The following is a 23,213-nucleotide window of genomic DNA, read 5'->3' on the forward strand; positions in this document are numbered from 1 at the left end:
CTCTCCTTTCGCGTCCCCCAGTCGCACTCGAGCGCTCGGAGACGACGCGTCTGGGCGCCCCCGTCCCGCCTGAAAACTCCACGCGAGCCCTGCGCGATTATTGAAAAGTCTGCATGCAAGTTGGAGGAATGCTCAAATTTTCAGACGGAATTTACCGAAGGCCTGGCCGCCAGCCTCGCGTTCCTTATTTCCTTCCAACTTTTAATACATCTGTGAATAGGCGTCGTAATGAATAGGAGTGTTTACGGTAGCAGCGATAAACCGTTGAGGCGACAGCAGCGCCGGCGGCGGGGGAGGACTGCTTTATCGATTCGATGAGATTTCGCCGAGCGATAGGAGATCATTTGAAAGGCCGAGTGAGTTTTTGATGGCCAGCAGCCACCTCCTTTCGTTTTCCAAAGGCTCGCGAGAAAGTCGGCGAAACTATATATACCGATGCGGTCTTTGCGTCCTTTTCCATCCTTATCCCCTCCCCACGACACTCCGGACTCGTTGTTTGCTCGCGCGCGCGCACATCCACGGGCGAAAGTGTCACGCTTTTTTTCCATCGCGCACACTTGCCTCGTGTTCCCTCGAAAAAAAAAAAAAACTCACTCTTTCAGGCCCCCTTTATCATTAGTTCTCTTAGCTCGCTTTTCAAGCTCACTTTTTCCTCAATCTCGATTTCACGCAAACGCTCTCTTCTACGTGCAACTTATTTACCGCCAGAAAATTCAACGCTTGGTCAAGTTTTATTCGGTATCGCTCCTGCGCGTTCTTCTTCTTCGTCGCATTCCTCTCGTTGGTTCTGCAATGTGAAGCAACACGCGTGCACAAACCGTTCTTCCCCCAGTTTTCACCGCGAGGTCGTCTAGGGATTTAACCTTAGCCGGCAGTCGTGTCAGTAATTTCGCTTGACGCTCCAGTTATGCGTAGAGTCCGCTGCTGCTTAAAACGCTCCAAAGCAGTCTCCTGAGAAAATATTTATGTTTATATTTCAAAATAACTAAATATTAAAAAAAAAACATAGGGAAATTTTGCAAAAACCTTTCCCAATGCAAATTCTAAGAGGTTTCTGAAGAAAGGTACTGAGCAGAAATCTGATATCTCTTGTGGTCAAGGAGACACAAACATCTTTTTGTCTCTTTGTTCCAAAATGTTTTATAAATCGCCGATCCTGTACACGTTGTTTACTTGATTTTCGTGGCACGTTTAGACGACTATGCAAACACGAACGATCGCTTTTCTTCTTTTGCTCTTTAATCCCCAAACTCTTTCACGTCTCATTGGTATATTTAACAGTCTGTCCAGAGAAATCCCAGAACTTGTTTGAAAAACAAAGGCGCGTTTCAAAATGTTTCTTCTTTTCTTTACTTCCGAGGATGAACGGTGTCGAGTTGCACGGTGGCAGTTGCCACTTGCGAGGGTCGTCTCCAAGTTCAGTCGTGTCAGGAGGTAAAGCCGAAAGAAACGCTATGCCATCTTTGCAAGTGACGATAAATCGCTCAGACTAGCGAAAAAACAATTTTATCTGGCGATTCGTGATATGCCGAATACGCTTTTGTCACGATATCGTCGTGGGAACAGCTGCAAGTTGAGCGGATCAGTCTGTGGAAAATGTATTATTGGGCCACTATCGACTCAAAGATAAATGACGTTGAGCAATGAAATACGATACGTCGTTCATTAATGCAATTATTGAATTTGCTCTATACTCCATATCACCGCGGTTTAATGGACTAAAACCTCCAGCTTCTTTTGTATTATTAAGAGTACCAGAGTGAAGCAAATCTTTTCTATATCCACCATGTTTATCGTTGGTCACTTTGAAGCAGTTCTCATGATTATTGTACTTGTAAACAATTTTGCAGTCGATAAGCAACTTTTTGAATCGATCAATATCGTAGATCGCGATGAATATTCGACGATGAAGCATCGTGGATATGCTTATTTTTCTTGTTGATACTTATTGACATAAGTAGTACACGTTTGTCCTCGCATGATGCAATGCTGCATGGTGCTAGGAACCAATAATCGTTCGTTACGTTAAAAGAATTCAAAAGCAGTATAAACTGTATCGTGTTTAGCTAAATTTTCTAAAGTTTATCGTGACATCTGAAATAATTCGTCTTGATTAAAATGTAGATTAATATTGTGCTTGGTAATTGCAAGGTTTGCGCTTTGATCTCAGCGTAGTTATTCCGATCCTTCTTTCTTCCTCTTGTTTACGTTCAACTACGATTGAAGAACATTGCTTTTGATACGCGTGAAAATCGATGTCTCTTTAATTACGAGAGGGCGGTGAAACGCGAATACATAAACATGCATAAGCAGCAGCTTTTATTTAACGTAATAAAGTATAGGACGTTGTCATCCTAACAAAGCAATATTTGCCTTTTAACACAATGCCTTCTTCTTTCACAGCACATTGTATCGAGTAACGAAAGACTGCTTGTATGTGTGTGATAGAGACGTTTCGAGCGCAGCAAGAATTTCGAACAAAATGCGCATCGGTCTTTTTGGCAAGTAGGAAAAGCACCGTTTGAACGGTCACCCAAGGTAAATCAGTGGAATATCGGAAAAATATTTGGCTCCGCTCCCGGTGCATATTGCGAAAATTTTTCTCGCCTCTCCGCCTGTGCCTCTGCGAATTGCTTCCTACTTTGGCGCGAGCAAAGAAACGAGAGGAGGGAGAAGAGACAAAGACAGATATATATATATATATATATATATATATAGAGAGAGAGAGAGAGAGAGAGAGAGAGAGAGAGACAGAGCCACTCCCAGAACGCAGTGATATACACACACACACAGTGGCTGATCGGATACAGCTGAACGCATGACCTCTGACACGAGGAGAAGGATCGGTCCTCGCTCACTCTCGGCTCGTTCGAGTCTTCCAAACAACATCTAACCGGTGGCGCTGTGCCTGCCACCACAACACACACATATATCCCAAAACTTCCCGGAATCCAGTGCTCTTACGCGGAAACCGTCGTAAATAAGAGCAGCGCTCGACTCGCTCTTAAAAGCAAAACAATAAGCGCTGTAGAAGGGATGCTTTGATTCTGAAAATCGAGGTTTTTACGAACAAGCGAGTGAAACGAATAAAGGATCTCGAAAGCAGAAGAAAAGCTATGACGCGTTGGAGTGGGAAAAGATTGGAATGATTCGATGATCAAGGTCGAGCAAGATTTGGTGTTTATCAGGGCGCGATAGGAGCCTCGGGCAGGACGACGGCGGAGGGGGCGGTGGCTCAGGTTCGGGCAGGTCCTGCGGGAGCGGCAGCGGCGGCGGCGACGACGACGGTCTCCGAAGTAGAAGCGGAAGTAGCAGCGGCGGTTGCGGTGGTGGTAGCTGGAGGAGGAAGAGCAGTGGCAACAGCAACGTCATCACGTTCGCCGCAAGGATGTTGCGTTCACCGGCCCGAGGAGCCGTTTCCGTTCTCCAAGATTCCTCCGGAAGTAGCCCGGGGTCCGCGCCTGCGTCGGTGCCAACCACTCCGGTCCACCACGCCACTGCTTCCGCTTCGGGATCCATCTCCTCTCGCCATTCGCTACTCGACACCTGCCACAGGAAGATCAGGCTTTTTGGAGAGCTTGTCGCGTGAGTGCATCGTCTCTCTCGTCCGTCTCCCATAACTTTTGTAATAGACAGCTCTGCCAAACAACTATATACATATACAGATATTTATATCTATATATATATATATATATATAATGCTGCTACTGCCGCTACCGCTGCTGCTGCATGATCGCGTTTTATCCCTCCGCTCCTTCCTAAACCACTTTCCAATCACCAATCCTATACTCCTCCTCATCCCGACTGTAGCTTCTCAAACGCCAACTTTTAGCCATTTTAGCTCCACCGCTCCTCCCTCCCTTCCTCTCTCTCTCTCTCTCTCATTTCCAATCACGCTCGAGAGAGAGAGAGAGAGAGAGAGAGAGGGGGGGGGGGGGGAGATATGGTCCCATTGAGATCGGTGCAATTTTCGTTGCCACCGCAGCGTCACTCGATCGGATTAGGAGAGCAATTAAATTTTATTGCACCACGTGACCGCCTGCTTAAGGTCAATGTAAGCGACTCGCTGCTTGTATATATATAAATATACATACACTTACAATTACGATGCGTCGACAGCCAAGTTTATTAGGATCCATCGGATATACTCTAAAAATTCAGGATATTATTTCTCTTTTACCCACGTACTAATTTCGACAATATTTAGATGACTTTAGAGTCACGTATCACGACTTGAATGAAATGGCGGAATATTAAATGTTGTAAAGCTTCCGTTAGATATTTTCCAACTAAGAAAATCCTTTTGAATTGTAGATTCTTATTGATTTAACCGTTGGAACATTTCAAGTGCCGTTTGACTTGTAATAATAGAGGGAAAAGGATTCGGATTAGAAGCTTTGATAGATTGAAAGTAAATTGGAGGAGCCAAGAGGCAACCGATGGAGTGTTGTACCCCGATACCGGTTCGATAAACTCGTTGATCCAACGACTAAGCAGATTATCGTTACCCTCATTGGCTAATTAAATAGGGTTAATGGTATATATACAACGTTGTGACTCGCTATTCTATATTATTGTTGCGTAACGTAAATGAAGAAATTATCGAAGAGCATAATTTATATTTCCTGACGCAGCCACTGTGGAACGAACAGGATCTCAGTGGTATATCGTCGAATTCTTTAGCTGCTGAGATTTTCATGCTTGGCTGGAAAATGAAAAGGCTGCCATGCGAATGTGTGCCGCAATAGAGTTTATCGGGCTATGGAAAAGTGTGAGGGAGCTTTGGCTAAGATGTTGCCCGGTGCTTATTGTATATTTTAATTGAATAAGGGACCTTGCTTGGAAGCTCGCTAATTGCGATGCGCGCAGCTCGCATAAGTAGCATATCAGCCGGAGTAGGCTGTGTAGACGATTGAAAACGCGGAGCATGCTTAGCTTCGCTTTTAGGGACCCAAGGCCATTGCAAAATTTGCTTTTTAACCCAACGCTTTTGCCTATAGTCTCTTCTTTTCCCTCCGAAAACCTCCTCTTTCTTTCGATCCAACCCGAAAGCAGTGTCCATAAGCTTATTTAAATGCTATTGTAAGAATTTTTAAAGCGAACCTTTTGTGTCGGTCTCTCGAGGAAACTCCTCAACTGGCCTCAACATTGAAAAGTTGCTTGTTGCTGCGGAACGGAAGCTGGAGAGAATCTCGTTTGTAAATAACAATTATACGTAATGGGTTTATATATATATATATACATGACGAGATTAAGCAGTCTGATAGTATGATAGGATTTCCGTTGGTAATTGAATTGCGTTTAGTCACTCGTTAAAAAGATGGAAGAATAGTTTTTAAATTGATATCGAAGCTTTTTTTAAGTTGATTATACACACAGGCCTTTTACAATGTTATACAAAAGCGCCAAGTGCAGCAACAACCACGATTGCTATGTAAGCTTTGATTTTCTCATTTGTTTGCATGTTATCGTTGAAGCTGCAGCAAATATCATTTTTCCCCCTTCTTATCGAGCTTCAGTAATTATTTGTTCTCTGTGTATAGCGATGAATGTACATTTACAATTTCCATGTATCAAAATGGAATTGAATCGATCAGTGCGAGAGCGATTCTAATCATTCGTTCATTATGCATCGTCACGATAAAAACTTTGCCCTAAAACCTCGCGTCCTCGACTGCTAATTAATCTTCAAGTACAGCCATTTCTATATGAATAATTGCCTCGAGTGTCACGTTTCTGCAAATTAAGTATATCTTTTGTTATTTTACGCGATATAACGTAACGAGACACTGGCAATCGCTAATTTGCGATATTAATTTATTATGCATAATGAAAATCCGATTATACACACTCACACACACATTTATATATTTATATATAGAATGAAAATTTGATAGACACAAATTTGCAGATTATTACACGACGCATGGCATTTAGCAATTTATAAGCTTTTGTAAAAATAATTGAGAAGGGGTAAAGAGCATTAATTATAGCAACGTATATTTAAGAGTAGGCGTTGAACAAGCCCTTATTCTTCTTATTAGTGCTTGCAAAGTTTACAAGCTGTTTATATATATATATATACATGGAGAGATTTATCGACTAGGACCGAGGTAAAGCGTCGATGGTGTAATTTCCAGCGGTTTCGCCTGCTAATAGTAATTAGTTGGGTACGTGACTGCTCGGTCTATCAAGAAACTTGGCGTGTATCGTAGCGTACGGACAGGCTCGTATATCAACGAAAACAAAACGTGATGTTTGAATCCGTAGCGCATCTTGGAGTAGCGATATCGCGCCACTGCCAGGCGATAAAAGTCAATCTTTGTATACGGAGGAACATTTGAAAAGGATCGAGTACCAAGGACACGGATTGGCTCGCTACATATATATATATATATATATATATATATGTGGATATAGAGTGTAACGTGCTAATTATTATCGTATCTCGAGCGTTGCTCTTTTCCTCCGCGGAAACGTTTCTTCCACGTCGTTCCTATTTTCTTTCGTCGTATCAATCGGCAAGATTTTTATTGGTTGGTTCCGACGATAAGGGCCTCGCGCTGCTCTAAAAATAAATTCAAACTTGGAGCGTGAGCATGAAGAACCCTTCGGTCTTTGTTCAATCTTCCATTCTGTCCCCCTTTTCGAGGACCATGCAAGCGATTGCCTATAACAATCATCGGCTCTGCCTTCGCCTTTCTTTTCTGCGTTCTCTCGTTGCGCTCCATTTCCAGATCATCAGAGCGGAATTTTTTTATCATACACCGCCAAAGTAACGCGTGGCGTCGTATCCCTCGAAAGACCGATGCTTTCTGCATTCGGATCTCTGCCTCTTAATTCCCCCGGTCCGATGATGCACCCTTCTTGCGTATATACACTGTATATAATATATATGTATACGTACTTTTACTCGCTACGCGATCGAATTTTTCTTTCCGCTCGATTCCATCCAAACGGCCAACTTTTTACTCTCGGCCATTTTTCCTGCTCGGAAATTTCACGAAAATCGCGTCACAGTTTGATTTGGAATTAATTTTCAGGGTTTGCTCATTGTTCGTCAGGAACTCTGTTGTATGTACATATATATATATATATATGTAATAGTGTGTAATGGCTCGCGATTGGTTCGTACGATTGTCCGGTGAAGATGAAAAATGTTGGTTCTCTTCGGAGTGAGAAGGGAGAGGAGATTTAGTATTATATATATATAGATTATTGTTTGACGATGAGAGAGCGAGGATTCGCGCACGCTGTGGTGTTGCGGGATAGTCGAGACGATGCTGAGCGAGCAATTTGTCGTTGATTGCAGAAAAGCCCGACGAAAGGAGAAAGATGCGGGAACTACAGAGGATCCGAAATTGTATCTGGAGGAAGCGGCACTGGAGAGGCAGCTGCCAGAGCTGGACTTGAGGATGCTGGTCGATTTACCTCCTGGTTTGGATTATAACGAATGGTTGGCCTCCCACACTTTGGCACTATTCGAGCACATCAATCTCGTTTACGGCACCATCTCCGAATTTTGTACTATGACTGGTTGTCCCGACATGACTGGTCCCGGCTTAAGGTAATCTTTCTTCACCACCCAACATTGTATTCTCCAATTCCAAATTATATAGACACAGATGCATCATCATCGCGATCTTTTCTCATTCTTTCAGAACGTATTTATGGTTCGACGAGAAAGGAAAGAAGACGAGAGTGGCAGCGCCACAATATATAGATTACGTTATGACTTTTACACAGCGCACCGTTAGCGATGAAACAATATTTCCTACGAAATATGGTACGTATTTTCCTCTTCTCTTCTTCCCCATTTTCTTTTTTTTATGCTAAATATACTCGCGATACTCAATTGTTTAGGATTCTTTATTCTTATGCCTCTGGTAGAATAGGGATGTAGCGCGTTTATATCTCTTGTATTTCTACTATATATTTATATAGATGTATAATCCTGTTGGATGGATCAACCGATGAATCTTTTCTCGTACGTTTACAGCAAATGAGTTCCCAAGCTCGTTCGAGTCGATAGTGCGTAAGATCCTGCGGCTATTGTACCACGTGGTGGCACACATTTACCACTGCCACTTCAGAGAGGTGGCGCTTTTGGGGCTGCACGCTCACCTCAATTGTGTATTTGCCCACCTCACGCTCCTTAATCAACGCTTCAACCTTATCGACCCCAAGGAAACGGAGATCTTGGGAGATTTAGAGGCTGCTCTCTTGGGTAAGAATTATCACGGTGCTGGATAAGCGCCTCCTCTCTTCCTGCATCTCTGAGATATTGGATGCAAAGTTATCGTTGGACGAATTCCATTGCAACCTTTACAGACGTTGCGAAATTGTAGCGCGAGAGACACCGTCCTCTCGCTAGTTCCTGTAGAGAGAAAAAATTGCTTACTTAACATTTTTATACGATTAATCGTCCGTGTTATTAGGCACGTTTTTGATTTTGCACACTTTTCAAACAGAATCTTACTCGCAATGATGTTTCAGGTGACTCGACATCCACGCCTTCGCAGACCTTAGCGATCCAGGAGACTCCAACAGCCGCCACTACCACCACCTCCAACACCTCCAACACCAACACCACCAGCACCAGCACCACCAGCAGCAGCAGCAGCAGCACCACCACCACCACCACCACCACCACCACCACTACCACAACTACCTAGACGATGACGACGATAACGCAGAGCGCGCCAGAGGTTGCAGTTCCTGATACTAGGGGTGATAGGTGTTTGTTTTTATTTGATTTTATTTTTTAATAGAGAAATACACGAAAGAGAGTTTATGATACGCTGTAGCGTACCACGCGAGGGACGAAGCGAAAGCGTATTTCTGTAAAAATCAGAAGATGTAGTACCTGTACATAGCAGAGCGTGAAAAACTACATAATGTAATTAGGTTCCTCCGTTTGTTGTTTGTGAGATTGTACATAATTTATTAAACCGTAAGACAAATGAAAGAGACGAAGGGTGATTATTGATTATTATATTGACAAAGTTAGTTGCTATAAGAGATAATTTGTTCTGTAAAAAATGAAACAATAATAATATTGTAAAGTTAAAATAATATCAAATATATACCTGGTATTAAGACACGTGTTGTTTATCTACATAGACACTAGTTTATAGTATTTCCATCGAGTTCCGCATTGCTGCGTCGTTGATCGTTCGCGCATTATTCTCGAGTTTTCTCAAGAATATGGCCGGGAGGAGGAATCGTTCTGTTTAACTTCAACGATTCTGATAGATCGACAAACATTTGCTATTTCCCTCAAGAACAATCCTATCGCTTCGGCGAGGGGCTCGCACAAATCCCTCAATGACGTAGCAATATTATACAATAGAATTAATACTGGCTGTATCACAGCATTGAATAGGATGGACAGACAGGGTTTCAAGAAATAATCACCAAATAGCTGGACTATCCCAACTGTCAGGGGTCTGCATATACTGTAAAGTATGAAACGCAGCAGCTGTAGGATAAAAGCGGTCACGAAAGCTGTTCCTATGTGAATCGTTCCAAATATTTCAGCCCAAAAGCGGGTTGCCGCGTTATCCGTTCTTTCAGCGCATTTCTCTGTCAGTACTATCGGAGGTGAGTCTGTCGTTTGGTAATACCTATAAAAACATATATATATATATATATATACATCTCTCTCTCTCTCTCTCTCAATAGCTATTACTCTTTTGCCAATGTATCGGTGCTCGCTTCGCTATACCAAGCTCTTTAACGCAGAAGAAAATCCTTCTTTTTCCGCGTGAATAATTGTACTTGCCGTTGCTTGATTAATGTGGAGCAAGAAAATAATAATAATTCCCCCAGTGCTAATACGACAAACAATACACGCGCTTGATGGAATATTGAGGCATTGACATAGTTTAAAAATGCATGCTGTATATATATGTATATGTATAGTGCAGAAGAGATTGCATAATCGAACAATATATTAGATATACCCACGCAGAGTTTCCATGATCAAAGTAATAGATATCGATTCTTTCGGGAATGTCCTTGTCTCTGTGTCTCGACTGACGTTTTTCATACTTCTCTTTAGGTTTATTGAGTTTTTGCTTACCAGCTTTCCCCTCGGACATCTCGCTACAGCCGCATGACTACGCAGACATCGATACGCGTTCATCGAGTATTTTAAGAAAAATGTCACGGTGATTTACAAACTCTACCAACCTTTTCATAACCCTGACATTCTTGCTTCGACCTGACTCCACATACGTCACTTTTTTCGCAACACTCCCTGCGCGACGACTTTTTCCAATTGAAAATGCACCAAAACGGATTTTTGCATGTTTCCCTGTCTAAAATAATCGAAGCTCTGCTCTTTTATTTCTCCTTGGGGGAATTCGTCTTCCGCTCTTTCTTTCTCTCTTTTATATCTCTTACCCTTATCCAGTGGTAGGGACTTGGTGTACGAGTCTCTGGATCAATTACAAGGGAATTTTTAAAATAAAATTCTCTCTTGCTTATAGTTGCATATGTCAATTATCGCATAAGATGCGTTTATATTATCATTACTGAACATTATTAACGAAGCTGATTTACATTTTGTGGGCACGACAGATGCACGAATCAGAAACAACCGGACCTTTGGGGGTTCGTGGCTCTGTCGTTGGCAGTTGGCGAGGAGACGATTGCTCCTCCGACACTGGTATTCCAGGTGCTTCCGACGGTGTAGGGAAGTACAGTGAAAATATTTCATGACACTTGCACGATGTAGCTGCAAGTAGTGAATTTATAGCAAACACACATATGACGATCGAGACTCTCCGATCGAGAGAATAGCATTCTCCTTATTGCATTAATTCAACACGTCTTATCGCATACATGCGGGTCTTTCCGCGGTCTCCTTGTCGGTCGTTTCATCCTGAATATTTAAACAGACATTTTTCAACTCCGAGTGGTTTATTATTGACTCGATTTCGGACTGTAGCGATCCTATATTTGTCAACTGCGTCGTCTCTGTACAGAGACACTCTTCGTCGGATGCTGGCTTTTTCATCGTTACTGGCGAAGCAACATTAAAAGAAAACGAATTAAAACCGAACAAACAAGTAACATGTTAACGATAACAGAATCAAAAGGAAACTGTCGACGTAACCGATAGCTCGGGAGAAATCGATTTTCAAATGTTTCTGCATGGCCAATTTATAATTCATTAATGAACGGATATTGTACGTATATCAACTATGTATATGTATTTGCGCATGTTGCAATTTGCTTTTCACTTAAACCAGTATAGAGTATGTAAATACTAAATAAGCAATTTATTTCTCCTTTCGTTCATAACATACATTGCGCTTTTAAATATTTTAGTAACAATTTCATTGTTTATATTTCAAAAAACGCATACATCAAGTATTCTTGATAAAGAGTTTTAATTATTTTTATCAAAATGAATTTAATCTGCTGTTTCTTTAAATGCTTTCTTATCACTATATAATTTTATTTCTCTTCTCCATATATGCTTCGTCAAATCTCTCAATTTAATTGCTACAGTGGTTTTCGTCGGTATTAATTTATACAGTGTGTCATTTGAATAAAAGGTCAAGCTGCTTTTTAAAATTTACTACAGCATTCTCTATTTATCTCAATGTCGAAAACATCCAAGGGCTATCAACGTCCGACGAAAATTACAATTTAGATAACACTCTGCATAATGAACCGTCGTAATAATGAATTATCCAAGTATATACTATAATTTGATATTTCTAATAAACGGTCGCTTTACTTTTAATCTGTTGCACAGCTTTGCGACACGACAAGCCGGAAAAGCCCTTAGTAAAATACTGTTTAATCACAAGAAATTTGTCCCCAACTTTGGACTAAAATTTTTAAAATAGTCTACATTTTATGCATAAAGTTTCTTACTTTTCTACGATTTTACTTAAGATAGTAAACAAAAAATCACAAAGATTTTGAAGAAAATTGTTGAGACAAAATTCAGTTTTCTTATGATCCAACTTTCAGCAGGTACATTCATAAAACTATGCGAATGTCTGTCGACTATTCGAACACTATACTCTAACACTTATAGTCATTTGATCTTATCACATTTAATAATTGTTTATGAAAAAGGTAAAATCGTTAATGCCTAGCTGTTACATATGGGACTAGAATTTCAATTTGTATAATAATATACATATTAGTATGTTCAAGCAGAAATAGCTGATAACATAAAGATTTAGAGAATGCACTTACATTTAGTTAATGTTTGGTGTCGTCTTACAATAATTTATCTTCTATTTATATATAGGATTTACACATTTGTTATTCATAATATTGACATGGAATATACTATATTGATCTTAATATTTTTTATAACTTAATCGTTTGCTAATTAAATATTAAGTCTAGAGCTTCTAAACTTTAGGATTTTGTACAAGTATTATTCACCATTCTGTACAAGCATTTTAAACAGATTTACACGTTTACAGAGTGTCGCAATTTAATCGGAACAACCTTGACAAATTTGTAGCTCACACAATTCAGAAGAAATTCGAGATTATCGTAATGAAACACTTTGTATATGAATATAAATTAGTTAATAGATGCGTGCAAGTGCACAGCATGCAGCGTTTATAGTATGTTAATATTGACATATGTATAGAAAGGTATTTTACTGATAAAGTAAACATTATTTGTACAGAAAATTGGAATTATACAAGGCCTAAGTAATATTTTTCAGTCACAACATTCAAATATAATAATAATATATATATATATATATATACATTCTACCATGGAAGTAATACGATTATTATATAAAAACATGAAATGTTTATATTTAATAAACTTCTTAAATGTAAGTATTGCATGGCTGGAATATAATATAATGCTTTTTAATATAAACGTTAAAGCTTCTTAATTCATTATTGTACATTATTACAAAAAGCAGACAATTTTCAGTTATTATTTAAGTTGAATTTCCTTGTCAATAATACTTAAAGCAAAGTATAAATTTTATGTAAATGGAATGGTATTTTGACAAAAATATAATGTCACTTATTTGCCAAAAATATTTAACGAATTTTTGAATCGATTTAAAGAGAGAGAGAGAGAGAGAGACAAAAAGGACATTTTGAATACGTCGTACATCATGTTTGTTTTGGCCATTCAAGTTCGGGCACTTTTTGATAAATAATTCTGTCAATATAAATATTTTTTTATAAAGTTCATTATAAACTTTCAGTAGGCCACACATGTTAATTGTTTTTCCTCATATACATATTTTACATCATTTGCATCAATTTCACTTTATAAGCAGCAATGTTTAAAATGATTTAATAATATGTAAAATAGTGATAACATTTATTGACGTATTGAAAAAAAAAAAATGACAAGATGTATACATGACGATGTATAAAAGCGTATTTTATGTTGTTCATTGTATGCTATATTAAACAAATTATTTTAAACTTATAATCCTTACATAGTAGGAGTACAATATAGCGTAAAGAATATCGAGTAAATGTAGCATTAATCATAACTGGAACAGATTTGTATGTCTTGATAGAGCTGGTATATTTTACATAAAATGATTATTAGCTTCTTATATGTATAATAATAAATTGATGGAAGCAAATGATGCGGTGCCCGCTTAAAATCTGACCAATTAATCTTTTTGCTTTTCAGAATGTGATCATTTAAATTTCTCAATATTCAATGTTGAAGAGAATCGAACAATATTAATAATGCTATTTACAATTTGTTTACTATTTAAAAGTATTTGATCTTGTTACTTTATAACTTAGCTACAAATTAGAAAACATCAGTTTTACTTGTAAGTATTCAAATTACTTAAGAGTTAGAAATCGACGATAAAAAATTATTAACTTAATATCAGCCTAAAACGATTAATACCAATCCACTACTGAATTTATTTAAAGAATAAGTTGATTAAATAGTGGATATGTTGGTTCATAATTACGAACAGTCTTGTGACAAACATAATTTTGCTGTTATTTGAAGCATAGATTGCCAACAATCCTTGTATAATTCCTGTTTTCAGGAAAGTCATTTAGATTATTACAGTAACCTTTTGGTAAACAAGAATTACTTAATGTTTAAGTGATATGGTGTATGTCAGCTTCTGGTGGCTAAATTAAATTATTCATATGATGGCAAAAGAAATTTACAAGATTCTAAACATATTGAAAATTATCTTTTGTTGCGAGGAGAGGTACTTTTTCAATACTCTGTTTAAGATCGTAACTATGCAACCAGTCAGAGCTGGGTTTTGCTTTCACCCCGCAAAAACTACAATTGCAGAAGTCTGCAATGTTTTGTAAAGCACCACGATGGAAAGGATTACCATCTTTGAAGTGTGCATAACGACCAGCGTTCATTCGTTCGTTTGTCGTCATTCCAAGAACCATTATCTGAAATGATTTACATAAACACTTTGAGTATTTAATTGGCTTAACATATCAGAAAATAATCAACATCGTAATCGTTCGTAAATAAAAGTTACCTGATAACACTGGACTGCCAGCAGTATTCCAACCCAAAAAGAATGAAGGGAAGTGTTTACTGCAACCCACATTACCCAAGTATCGCATGTAGCAGCTGCTACAAAATAATTATCTGGAGTGTGTCCATTAGTCAGATTCGTCCAACACTCGAATTGCCAATACTGTACACTTGCGGATAAAATAACTATACACATGCCTAATAATGATGCGACAAATCCTAAGAAGTATTTATGGTTGTGGGCCCCTGTGAAATATATATAAAAATGATGTATGTAGTATTGAAATTACCGTTTGTACCTAGTGGATAATTAATTAATTAAATATTTTAAAATATACTATAAGCATCTATTTACCAATACAGTTATTAACCCAAGGACAATGATGATCGAATCGTGCGACGCATCTGTCACACGTCGAACAATGTTTAGAGCGAACAGGTCTTCGTACCAAGCAGCTATTGCAAAACCATTGTGGATCGAAACCACCTGATTCAGCTAACTCTATTATAATCTAAATATAAAAGATCAATATAATAACTTATTTTTGTAATTCTTTGCGGGGTCAAGTAAAATAATCAAATTACAAACATTTAGTTTCTCCTCGTGCGTAGCCGTTATTACACCTGGATCACTGCGCCAGGATTGCAAAAAACAAATCCAAAGAGGTACAGATCCAGCTACTAACAACAACCAGAGATACCACGCTGCGTGTATCCCTAGCCAGAATACCCAAGTTACATATATCCAAAACTGAAATCAATTAAAACATATTTTTCGCTGAAATTTATTGAATAATATAATTAATATTTACGCCGATTCTACTGAAAGCGTTTATCAATATTTATCGACAAATATATTGATGTAGGTTATCTACTTAAGATCTTATACAGAGAGATAAGAAGACATGTGAGATATGTACTTTAGATATTGTAAAAAGACAAGTTAATTTGTGATACATTGAAGTCAAAAACACGTTGCATGGCTTTAATTTTTACTTCTTTTAAGTTTTTCATTAAGTTTAAATAAGAAAGTTTTACCTTAGTTGCCAAGTAGACAGACATTGGCAAAACTTGATGTAATCGTTCATCGAACACATAATGGTTCGCTAAATACGCTGCTACGTAAAGGGTGATGAAGGCACCTAGTTTTATTAAATAATCCACTCCACTTTGAAGAATTATTCCAATCACATAAAATGCTATAAATGGAGTACTGACCATGCAGTACCAACGTAATTTCTGTAGAAGAAAAATTTAGTTTTATATTTTCTGAGGAAAATGTGTGTGACACAAATAACAAAAGTATCCATTACCTTATCTCTACATCTATCCCTTGATCTACCTAGTTTTTCCCTTATTTCTTGGGTTATTTTGTGACCAAGCCAAGCAGCTCCAAGATCAGGAGTTAACAATGTCATTGGGGTCTCACCTAAAAAGTTTGGAGTATCCAAAGATGCTCCATAATGAACTAAAGTAGATATTGCTAAATCATTTCTAGCAATAATAGCCCAATGTAGAGCCGTATTGCCATGTAAATTATCCGCTAAGGAATGAGAGGCACCTAAAGTTAATAATAGGCGCGTTGGATCTAGACTGCAATAGAAATAACTTTGTATTAACCATTATAGTTTAATCTTCTCTCAAAACTTCTCTTTGTAATTATTTACTAAAACTTGATTTTCAATCAATTTTAGTAAAATACCTTTTTATTTTGTAAGCACTCCACATTAATGGTGTCATAGAGCTTTTGTCTGGCATATTTGGATTTATTCCTTTAGCGACTAGATATGCTACAATAGCTGTATGACCAAATTGCGCTGCCAAATGAATGCAAGAGAACCCTTCTGAATCCCTTAATGTTGGGTCTGCTCCTGCTCTCATTAATATCACGACTGTAGATAAGTGACCATGTCTGTAAAATAGATTATTGTGAATTTTCCTTATTCTGCATTAATTAAAATTAGAAGGACAAAAAATTCAACCTAGTAGCCCAATGAAGAGGCGTTGCATCCAAATCACCTCCAGGAGCATCTACAATAGCTCCTTTGGCTATAAGATATTTGACTACATCTTTCCGATTATTAATTGCTGCCCAGTGTAGAAGAGTAACAGTCTCAGAATCTGGCTGATTTACATCTGCTCCAGCTTCCACCAATTCTGTAACTCGACTCAGCGCTCCATACTAAAATTAATAAAGTTTTACAGTACAAGCCCAGTAAAAAGGTTGAATCAGTGTAGAGTAAGTTTTTTATTACCTGCGTGGCCTTCACAATATCAAAGTTACTGCAATCCGGTGGTTCAGGTTTGGCAACTTCTTGGTGGTGCCTGCTAGGATCTTCCGGTTCATTTGTACTCTCCCCCTGACAAGCGGTTTGCATTTGCAGTGTATACATGCTATATTAAAATATTTCCAATTATTTAATTTTTAATGCAATATATATTATTTAAAATATATGTAGAGTCCATAGGGTAGAAAATTAATTGAAAATTTCACTGAATTAATTGGAGTTTTAGCGAAATACGAGAATTTGCGAATTAAATGTCATATTAGCTGTTTATATTCTGTGCAGCGTGTATCGCTCATTGTATAAGCACATCAGGCGATACATTACGTATTATGAAAAGTACTCTAAGCACATTGAAATTCGTTTTACTATTCTAGTCAGGAGAAAAAGACAATTGTCACATTTGATGACTCTCTATCACAATAAGTCATTAGCATTTAGAAATTTCACGTTAATTCACAAGTCAACGGATTCGAACAACGAGCATCTACTAAATCGTATTTCGCTATAGGTTTTAACCATTTTAAGACAATCGATCGATGAATTTATATTTTTCTTGAGAGGAAATTATGGGTAAGGAATTTGTAACGAGTCATTGAATTCTTAGGAATAAAGGAGCATTGGAATTGGAAAAAACTGATAAAAAAACAAACTCACTTTAAAAATTTAGACTATTTTGTCAACGAACGTAGTAAATAGTGGACATGATGTTTAAAGACGAAGAGACGTGAGGGTTAGTTTGCAGCGTTTGCAGTGACACATATCAGGGGGTGGGGCACCGGTACATCACAGGTTCTTAGATAGGGTGGCTCTCTTTTCTTCTATAAAATGTGACTGAGTATCACTGTTGGAGTAATTCCTTATTAACCTTCGAGAATCAAGGAAGGTTACTCACACTGCCGCACATTGTCACTTTCATTACCGCTACTTTGCTTTTTTACTATTTTTTTCTATAGCACGCCTATTTTAACAAAGAAACCTTCAGACAAAGTTTATGTTACACGTTTGCGTCTTTTTGTGGTTTTGGAATGATTTTCTTATTGACTAAACCTTTCGGCTTGTTATGATGAAGTGTATCCGATATTGAAATAACTTTTATAGGACGAGGGGAGGGGAACTTTAGCAGATTCGTTGAGTAGTGTCATCTAATTTACGAAATTGGTACAAGGACGCAAGATAACTTCTTATCGATTGTAAGTACTCCCCTACTTACCGATTGGGCACGGCATTTCGCGCGCGCGCAGTTCGCTTTTTTGTATTTGATTTTTTCACAACATATTGGCGGGAAGCGTGCACTTGCTTGGTAATTAGCGCTATACGCTCAAATTCATTTATATTTACATTTCTTTGAAAGGAAAATAATCGGATTTTTTTATATTCTAATATAATATATAAGTAATTTTTTTTTTCTTATAAATGCATGGGTCTAATGTATTAATTCTGAATAAATACGACGCAGATACTCATAAATATTTTTTAACCGATGGGAAATATGTTTGCAAAATTGGATTCGACGTTTCCATTCAAATGCTTTCTGCATATTTTAGCTAATCCATTTCTGTCAAAAATGATCGACGTAGAAAATTGTCATCATCAATATGAATACCGCTTGCCTTGCATTATCCATCTAAATGATCGATTGGAAGATGCACGAGTCGAATCAAAGGAAAAAGTACGATTTATGCTGAAAAGAAAGGTGAAATAACTCTACTCGCTCAGTTGCGGAGTGGCATAATCATGTGGACCGTTCAAATATATGTTTTACTCATTTTAGTACAAGCAATTTCGACATATGAAACGTTCAAAAAAGAATTTATTCGTGATTATTATGTATATAAAAATGCGCAACAGGTTATAGGATTTTCCTGCGACGATCAAACAAGTAATTATCTTATTATAATAAGGTATATCATATGTGGATTAAAAATAAAATATTACTTGCAGATGATTTCAGCCTTATAAAGATGTTGAACGAGCAAAAAATGTTTGCGAGTGTGAAACGATACGAATCAAGTATGAATCTGAGTAATATTTTTCGGATTGATAGTGGAAAGCTTGGTGTGTTTCTCGATATGAGCTGTCCCGAAGAAAGCGTCTTACCAATTATAACAGAAGTAAGATATTTACTGCTTGGTATATTACATAATATATATATACATGATCGTAAAACTGAATACAAATTTGTAACACAATCACACAAATCTAGAGCTCGATATTAAGACTGTACGAATATACGTATTCGTGGCTCTTTTTGGGCACCACTTTGAACGAAAGTCTATTACACTTGAACGATTCTGCTTATTCATCCGTCACCGACGTTATTCTTGCCATTCCATTTGAGAATGGCTATGAATTGTACGATATTTTCAATTTTTGCAAAGACAATGGTGGAAAATTAAATGTCACTGAGTTTGGCACCTGGAACGAGACGTCTGGTTTGCACGTCAGTCTCACCCAAGATGTTGTACACAGGAGGAGCAATTTTCATGGAATGAGAGTAACCTTGGCTGGACTTGTAAGACCTCTATAAATTAGTATCTGGGAGCAAGAAATTTCTTACATTAATTATAATTGCAATTTTATGATCCATAGATAACGTATAAACCCAAGGAACAACCATTATTAGAATATTTAGTCGAGGAGAAGAACAAACATTTCGACAGCCAAGGCAAATTCGGCTATAACCTATTAACACATATCTCGCAAATGTTTAATCTTAGGTATGCGAGTGTCTTCAGAGATGTTGGATTGAAGTACGATCAGACAAATTTGTCAAAATCATCGATCTTTGATCTCTAGCCCCCACTACGTAGCGTACGATACATGGGGAAAAGATATTCCAATAGGTCCTATCATTGGTAATTTGGAAAATAATACTGCCGATTTGTCCTTCTATGGAGCTATGCTGACCCAGAAGAGACTCGGCTGTGCTCGTGTTTTCGCTATGCCTTGGGTTTTGCGGTTTGATCCGTCGAGTTTTTTTTTTTTTTTTTTTTTATCGAATTCTTCAACCAGGATATAATTAATAAAGTTTTAACAATATTTAAGGTCGACTTTCCTGTTCCGCACTATTCCATCGACCAATATCAAAATGGACAGAATTTTGAGGCCACTGGCTCACGAATCATGGAATTCTATTCTGATTTGGTGCACCGTCGCTGCTGTTGTTTACAGAGTGATATTGAGTGTAGAGCGTAGATATGGCAATGAAGAAAAGGACATTGATCCAGTTCTGGTAATTATCAGCGCTTTGTCCATGCAAGGTACGTATTTCAAGCGAATATGCAGCCTAAAAATTATGCAAAGCGACCCCACTTGAAAAATACATTACTATACGTTTACGATTCGTTTGAACTTTTATTTTCTTCACAGGCACAGACTCCTATACGCAAAAAATTGCTGGACGCATCACTTTCTTGGCAATTTTGATTTTCGCCTTGCTCATCTACAATTATTATTCAGCATCGGTTGTATCGGCACGATTGAACGAGCCATTGGATAAAATCAACGAGACCCTGTATGGATTGGTCCACAGTGATATGAAATTTTCTGTTGAAAAATCGGTGTTGTTCGAATTTTTCTTAGCAACGGTAAGAGCATTGGAACTGTGTGAATATCAGCACAATGGCACAATTACCTTCAATGGACTGAACAGCTGTGTATATGCATACTATCAACGCTGTCTCTATACCGACAATTAAATTTTCTTACTTTTACGAACTTTTTTCGTATACGTATATACAGTTATACATTTTTACTTCACTGTCATCGTGTTGATATGGACGGTCCCAACAATAGGTTGACATAATAAAATGTAACCTAGCTTATTCGAGTTGCGCCTTATTGAGAAAAAAAATTGACACAGGTTCCCAGATGGGATGTGGAATATTTTAGGTCCATCTGGGCGAAGATACCGGAATTAAATAAATACATGTCTTATGAGGATGGCATGAGAAAGATGTCACGTGGCGGCTTTGCTTTTCACACAGATCCAAATCAGGCATATCCTTACATAGAACGAAAATTTGATAATGCTAAGATTTGTCAGCTTACGCAAATATATGTGGTTGATCCACGACTTATAGGTTTTTGGTCGAGTCGCCACGGTCAATTTCTGGAGATAGCAAAAATTGGGTAGGACACGGCTGCTTTTCCTTTCATCTTTTATACAAGATGTATCATTGACGTATATCAAAAATTCATAAATTGCGGGCAGAGAAAAAATTGGAGTAATTTTTGTTATCGAACGATGGTATATTAAAATTGATTTACAAAATTTGTGAAAATTCTACGATATTTAGCGTGGAGGAACTCTAATCAGCACCATACACTCATTAGCCTTCTGCACTTCCCAACGAGTTAATCTATTGTGTACAAAATATAGGACCCATTTAGTCGAGGCCCAAAACGCTCATTGAGCAGTGAGAGTTTACGACCGGCAGTCGAATTTGAACGCGGATTGGCCAAATTTAATGGTTCATGCATGTGACGTATCGCAAGCATTACGGGCTTTTATAGTGAGCGCATATATAACATTTTAAGTTAATAGAAGTTGCTTTTACTCGTCCTGAAAATGTTTACATGTATCATTGATACATCTTGTACGTATATATTTTTCTTTTTAAAATAATAAACATTGATCCGTAGTGCAATAAAATTGAGTACCAGTGGTATTCGGAGGCGACAACTAAACCGATGGGTATCGAGAAGACCCTACTGTAATAAAAATATACTAAACGTTCAAAGTATCAGTATCTACGAGGTCGCTCCAATTTTACTACTTTTAATCAATGGCATGCTACTGGCGGCTATAATTTGCGTATTTGAAAATATTTATTATTATTATTATAATAAATATCGTTCACGGAAACATTGAGCGAATAGTGCAGCAAGATATCTATAAATTAAGTTTCTTTATTTGATTTATGAATATATATATATATATATTTTTTAATAGAGTATATAGTAAATAAATTACTTAAGCATTTGCTTCTTGGTATCTATCAATGCATTGCATTCCAAAAATATTAAAATTAACTTAACAGCTAGAGTTTGGTAGGACTCATTTCTCTTGGGAAAAGTTTGCTCAAGTCGCCTTCTCTAGCCGGAATAAAAAGTGGTATAGTATGTACTACCCGTCATAGAAATTATAGTATACTATAATTTTTAATGGGCTTCTTCATACCGACATTACAGGGCGAGAAATCCGAAAACTCGTATCAACGATACGCCGCACAGTGGGCCGATACAGGGATTAATGGGACATAGAAATTTGCAATTAAATAAATTCGCTAAATGTGACTAGAATTATGAAATAATTATTAGCGGTAATAGGTTTAACTTTAATATCATATGTATATGTTTATTATTTAATACAGTTTAAAAAAATGACTCATTTTTACATAAATATAAGTTAACGATTCAACATATCTCGAAAGTCTTGAACGATCCTGCTTTATAATATTTATTAAACACGACTACAAACAATTTATGAAGAAAATATATTAGGTTCTGATGCCAATAAGTACCCGTTTTTCTTACATTTGTTAAAAAATAAGTTAAGACATTTATTTTTTATATAATGAATAATTTCACATACATAAGTTGTTTCAATTTTGTTTAAATATTTGTCACCAATGTAAGAAAAACGGGCACTTATTGGCATCAGAACCTAATATATTTTCTTCATAAATTGTTTGTAGTCTAGTTTAAGAAACATTATACAGCAGGATCGTTCAAGACTTTCGACATATGTTAAATCGTTAACTTATATTTATGTAAATATGAGTCATTTTTTTAACCTGTACTAAATAATAAACATACATATGATATTAAAGTTAAACCTATTACCGCTAATAATTATTTCATAATCTAGTCACATTTAGCGAATTTATTTAATTGCAAATTTCTATGTCCCATAAATCCCAGTATCGGCCCACTGTGCGGCGCCGCGTTATTTGACAACTGATTCCAAATTTATTACATCATTTCAGTAACGTCACGAGGTGCTTTTCTACTGTAGTAAAATAACCACATTTTTGAAAATCTAATAAATATTTGTTTGAAATTGTTTTTTTCGAAAATCTGATTGTTTTATTATAAAGATAGCTTAGAACAGCTCGCGACGTGACTGAAATGGTACAATAATTTTGAAATCTGTTGTCAAACAACGTCATATTAAGTCTGTTATTTGTTGCACTAGTGCAATTAAAATAATAAATCCATTGTTGGCAAACGTTTTCGGATTTTCTCGCACTGTAATATCGGTATGAGTGATCCCGTTATGTTCGGCGAGGTATTGCTTTCTTGGTATAATTTGGCCATCTACCTTTATATATTTTTCTATGCTTAGTGGGGCAAAATTATGTAGAAAATATAGAAGAGAGTTTACCATCTTACTGCTGTCATGTGTGTCGTGACTCGTGATCCATGCCG

The 23,213-nt window shown here is 37.4% G+C and overlaps 4 protein-coding genes across 5 annotated transcripts; 2 read left to right on the plus strand and 2 right to left on the minus strand.

Moving 5' to 3' along the window:
* Window positions 1-2,405: 2,405 nt before the first annotated feature.
* Window positions 2,406-11,023, minus strand: LOC136778156 (uncharacterized). The gene is made up of 7 exons (XM_066734769.1): window positions 10,849-11,023; window positions 10,567-10,741; window positions 10,408-10,442; window positions 10,195-10,322; window positions 9,970-10,121; window positions 9,231-9,626; window positions 2,406-2,910 (listed from the first exon to the last, which is right to left on the minus strand). The coding sequence occupies exons 1-7, from the start codon at window positions 11,021-11,023 to the stop codon at window positions 2,544-2,546; spliced, it is 1,428 nt and encodes a 475-aa protein (XP_066590866.1). The 3' UTR covers window positions 2,406-2,543.
* LOC136778175 (MOB kinase activator-like 2) lies at window positions 2,782-9,094 on the plus strand. Its single transcript, XM_066734797.1, has 5 exons — window positions 2,782-3,585; window positions 7,313-7,567; window positions 7,662-7,786; window positions 8,000-8,227; window positions 8,497-9,094. Exons 1-5 carry the CDS (start codon window positions 3,389-3,391, stop codon window positions 8,673-8,675), a joined length of 984 nt encoding a protein of 327 aa, XP_066590894.1. The 5' UTR covers window positions 2,782-3,388; the 3' UTR covers window positions 8,676-9,094.
* Window positions 11,024-11,273: 250 nt separating the features above from the next.
* On the minus strand, window positions 11,274-17,844 carry Hip14 (palmitoyltransferase Hip14). 2 transcript variants are annotated; one of them, XM_066734566.1, is made up of 10 exons: window positions 17,436-17,844; window positions 16,749-16,887; window positions 16,476-16,675; window positions 16,196-16,405; window positions 15,807-16,086; window positions 15,532-15,732; window positions 15,083-15,244; window positions 14,849-15,005; window positions 14,495-14,739; window positions 11,274-14,402 (listed from the first exon to the last, which is right to left on the minus strand). In XM_066734566.1, the coding sequence occupies exons 2-10, from the start codon at window positions 16,884-16,886 to the stop codon at window positions 14,166-14,168; spliced, it is 1,830 nt and encodes a 609-aa protein (XP_066590663.1). In that variant the 5' UTR covers window position 16,887; window positions 17,436-17,844; the 3' UTR covers window positions 11,274-14,165. The 2 variants fall into 2 exon arrangements, with proteins under 2 accessions (XP_066590663.1, XP_066590661.1); XM_066734564.1 differs by having other exon boundaries at window positions 15,807-16,101.
* Window positions 17,845-18,270: 426 nt separating this feature from the next.
* Window positions 18,271-21,732, plus strand: LOC136778157 (ionotropic receptor 75a-like). The gene is made up of 10 exons (XM_066734770.1): window positions 18,271-18,450; window positions 18,498-18,660; window positions 18,723-18,892; window positions 18,985-19,293; window positions 19,371-19,498; window positions 19,578-19,739; window positions 19,827-20,041; window positions 20,151-20,437; window positions 20,644-20,912; window positions 21,426-21,732. The coding sequence occupies exons 1-10, from the start codon at window positions 18,271-18,273 to the stop codon at window positions 21,652-21,654; spliced, it is 2,112 nt and encodes a 703-aa protein (XP_066590867.1). The 3' UTR covers window positions 21,655-21,732.
* The last annotated feature ends 1,481 nt before the right edge of the window (window positions 21,733-23,213 follow it).

Source organism: Prorops nasuta, unplaced genomic scaffold (genome assembly GCF_024137725.1).
Source record: "Prorops nasuta isolate Cenicafe-Biocafe unplaced genomic scaffold, Cenicafe_Pnas_1.2 PNAS00013, whole genome shotgun sequence".
Classification (NCBI taxonomy): Eukaryota; Metazoa; Arthropoda; class Insecta; order Hymenoptera; family Bethylidae; genus Prorops; species Prorops nasuta.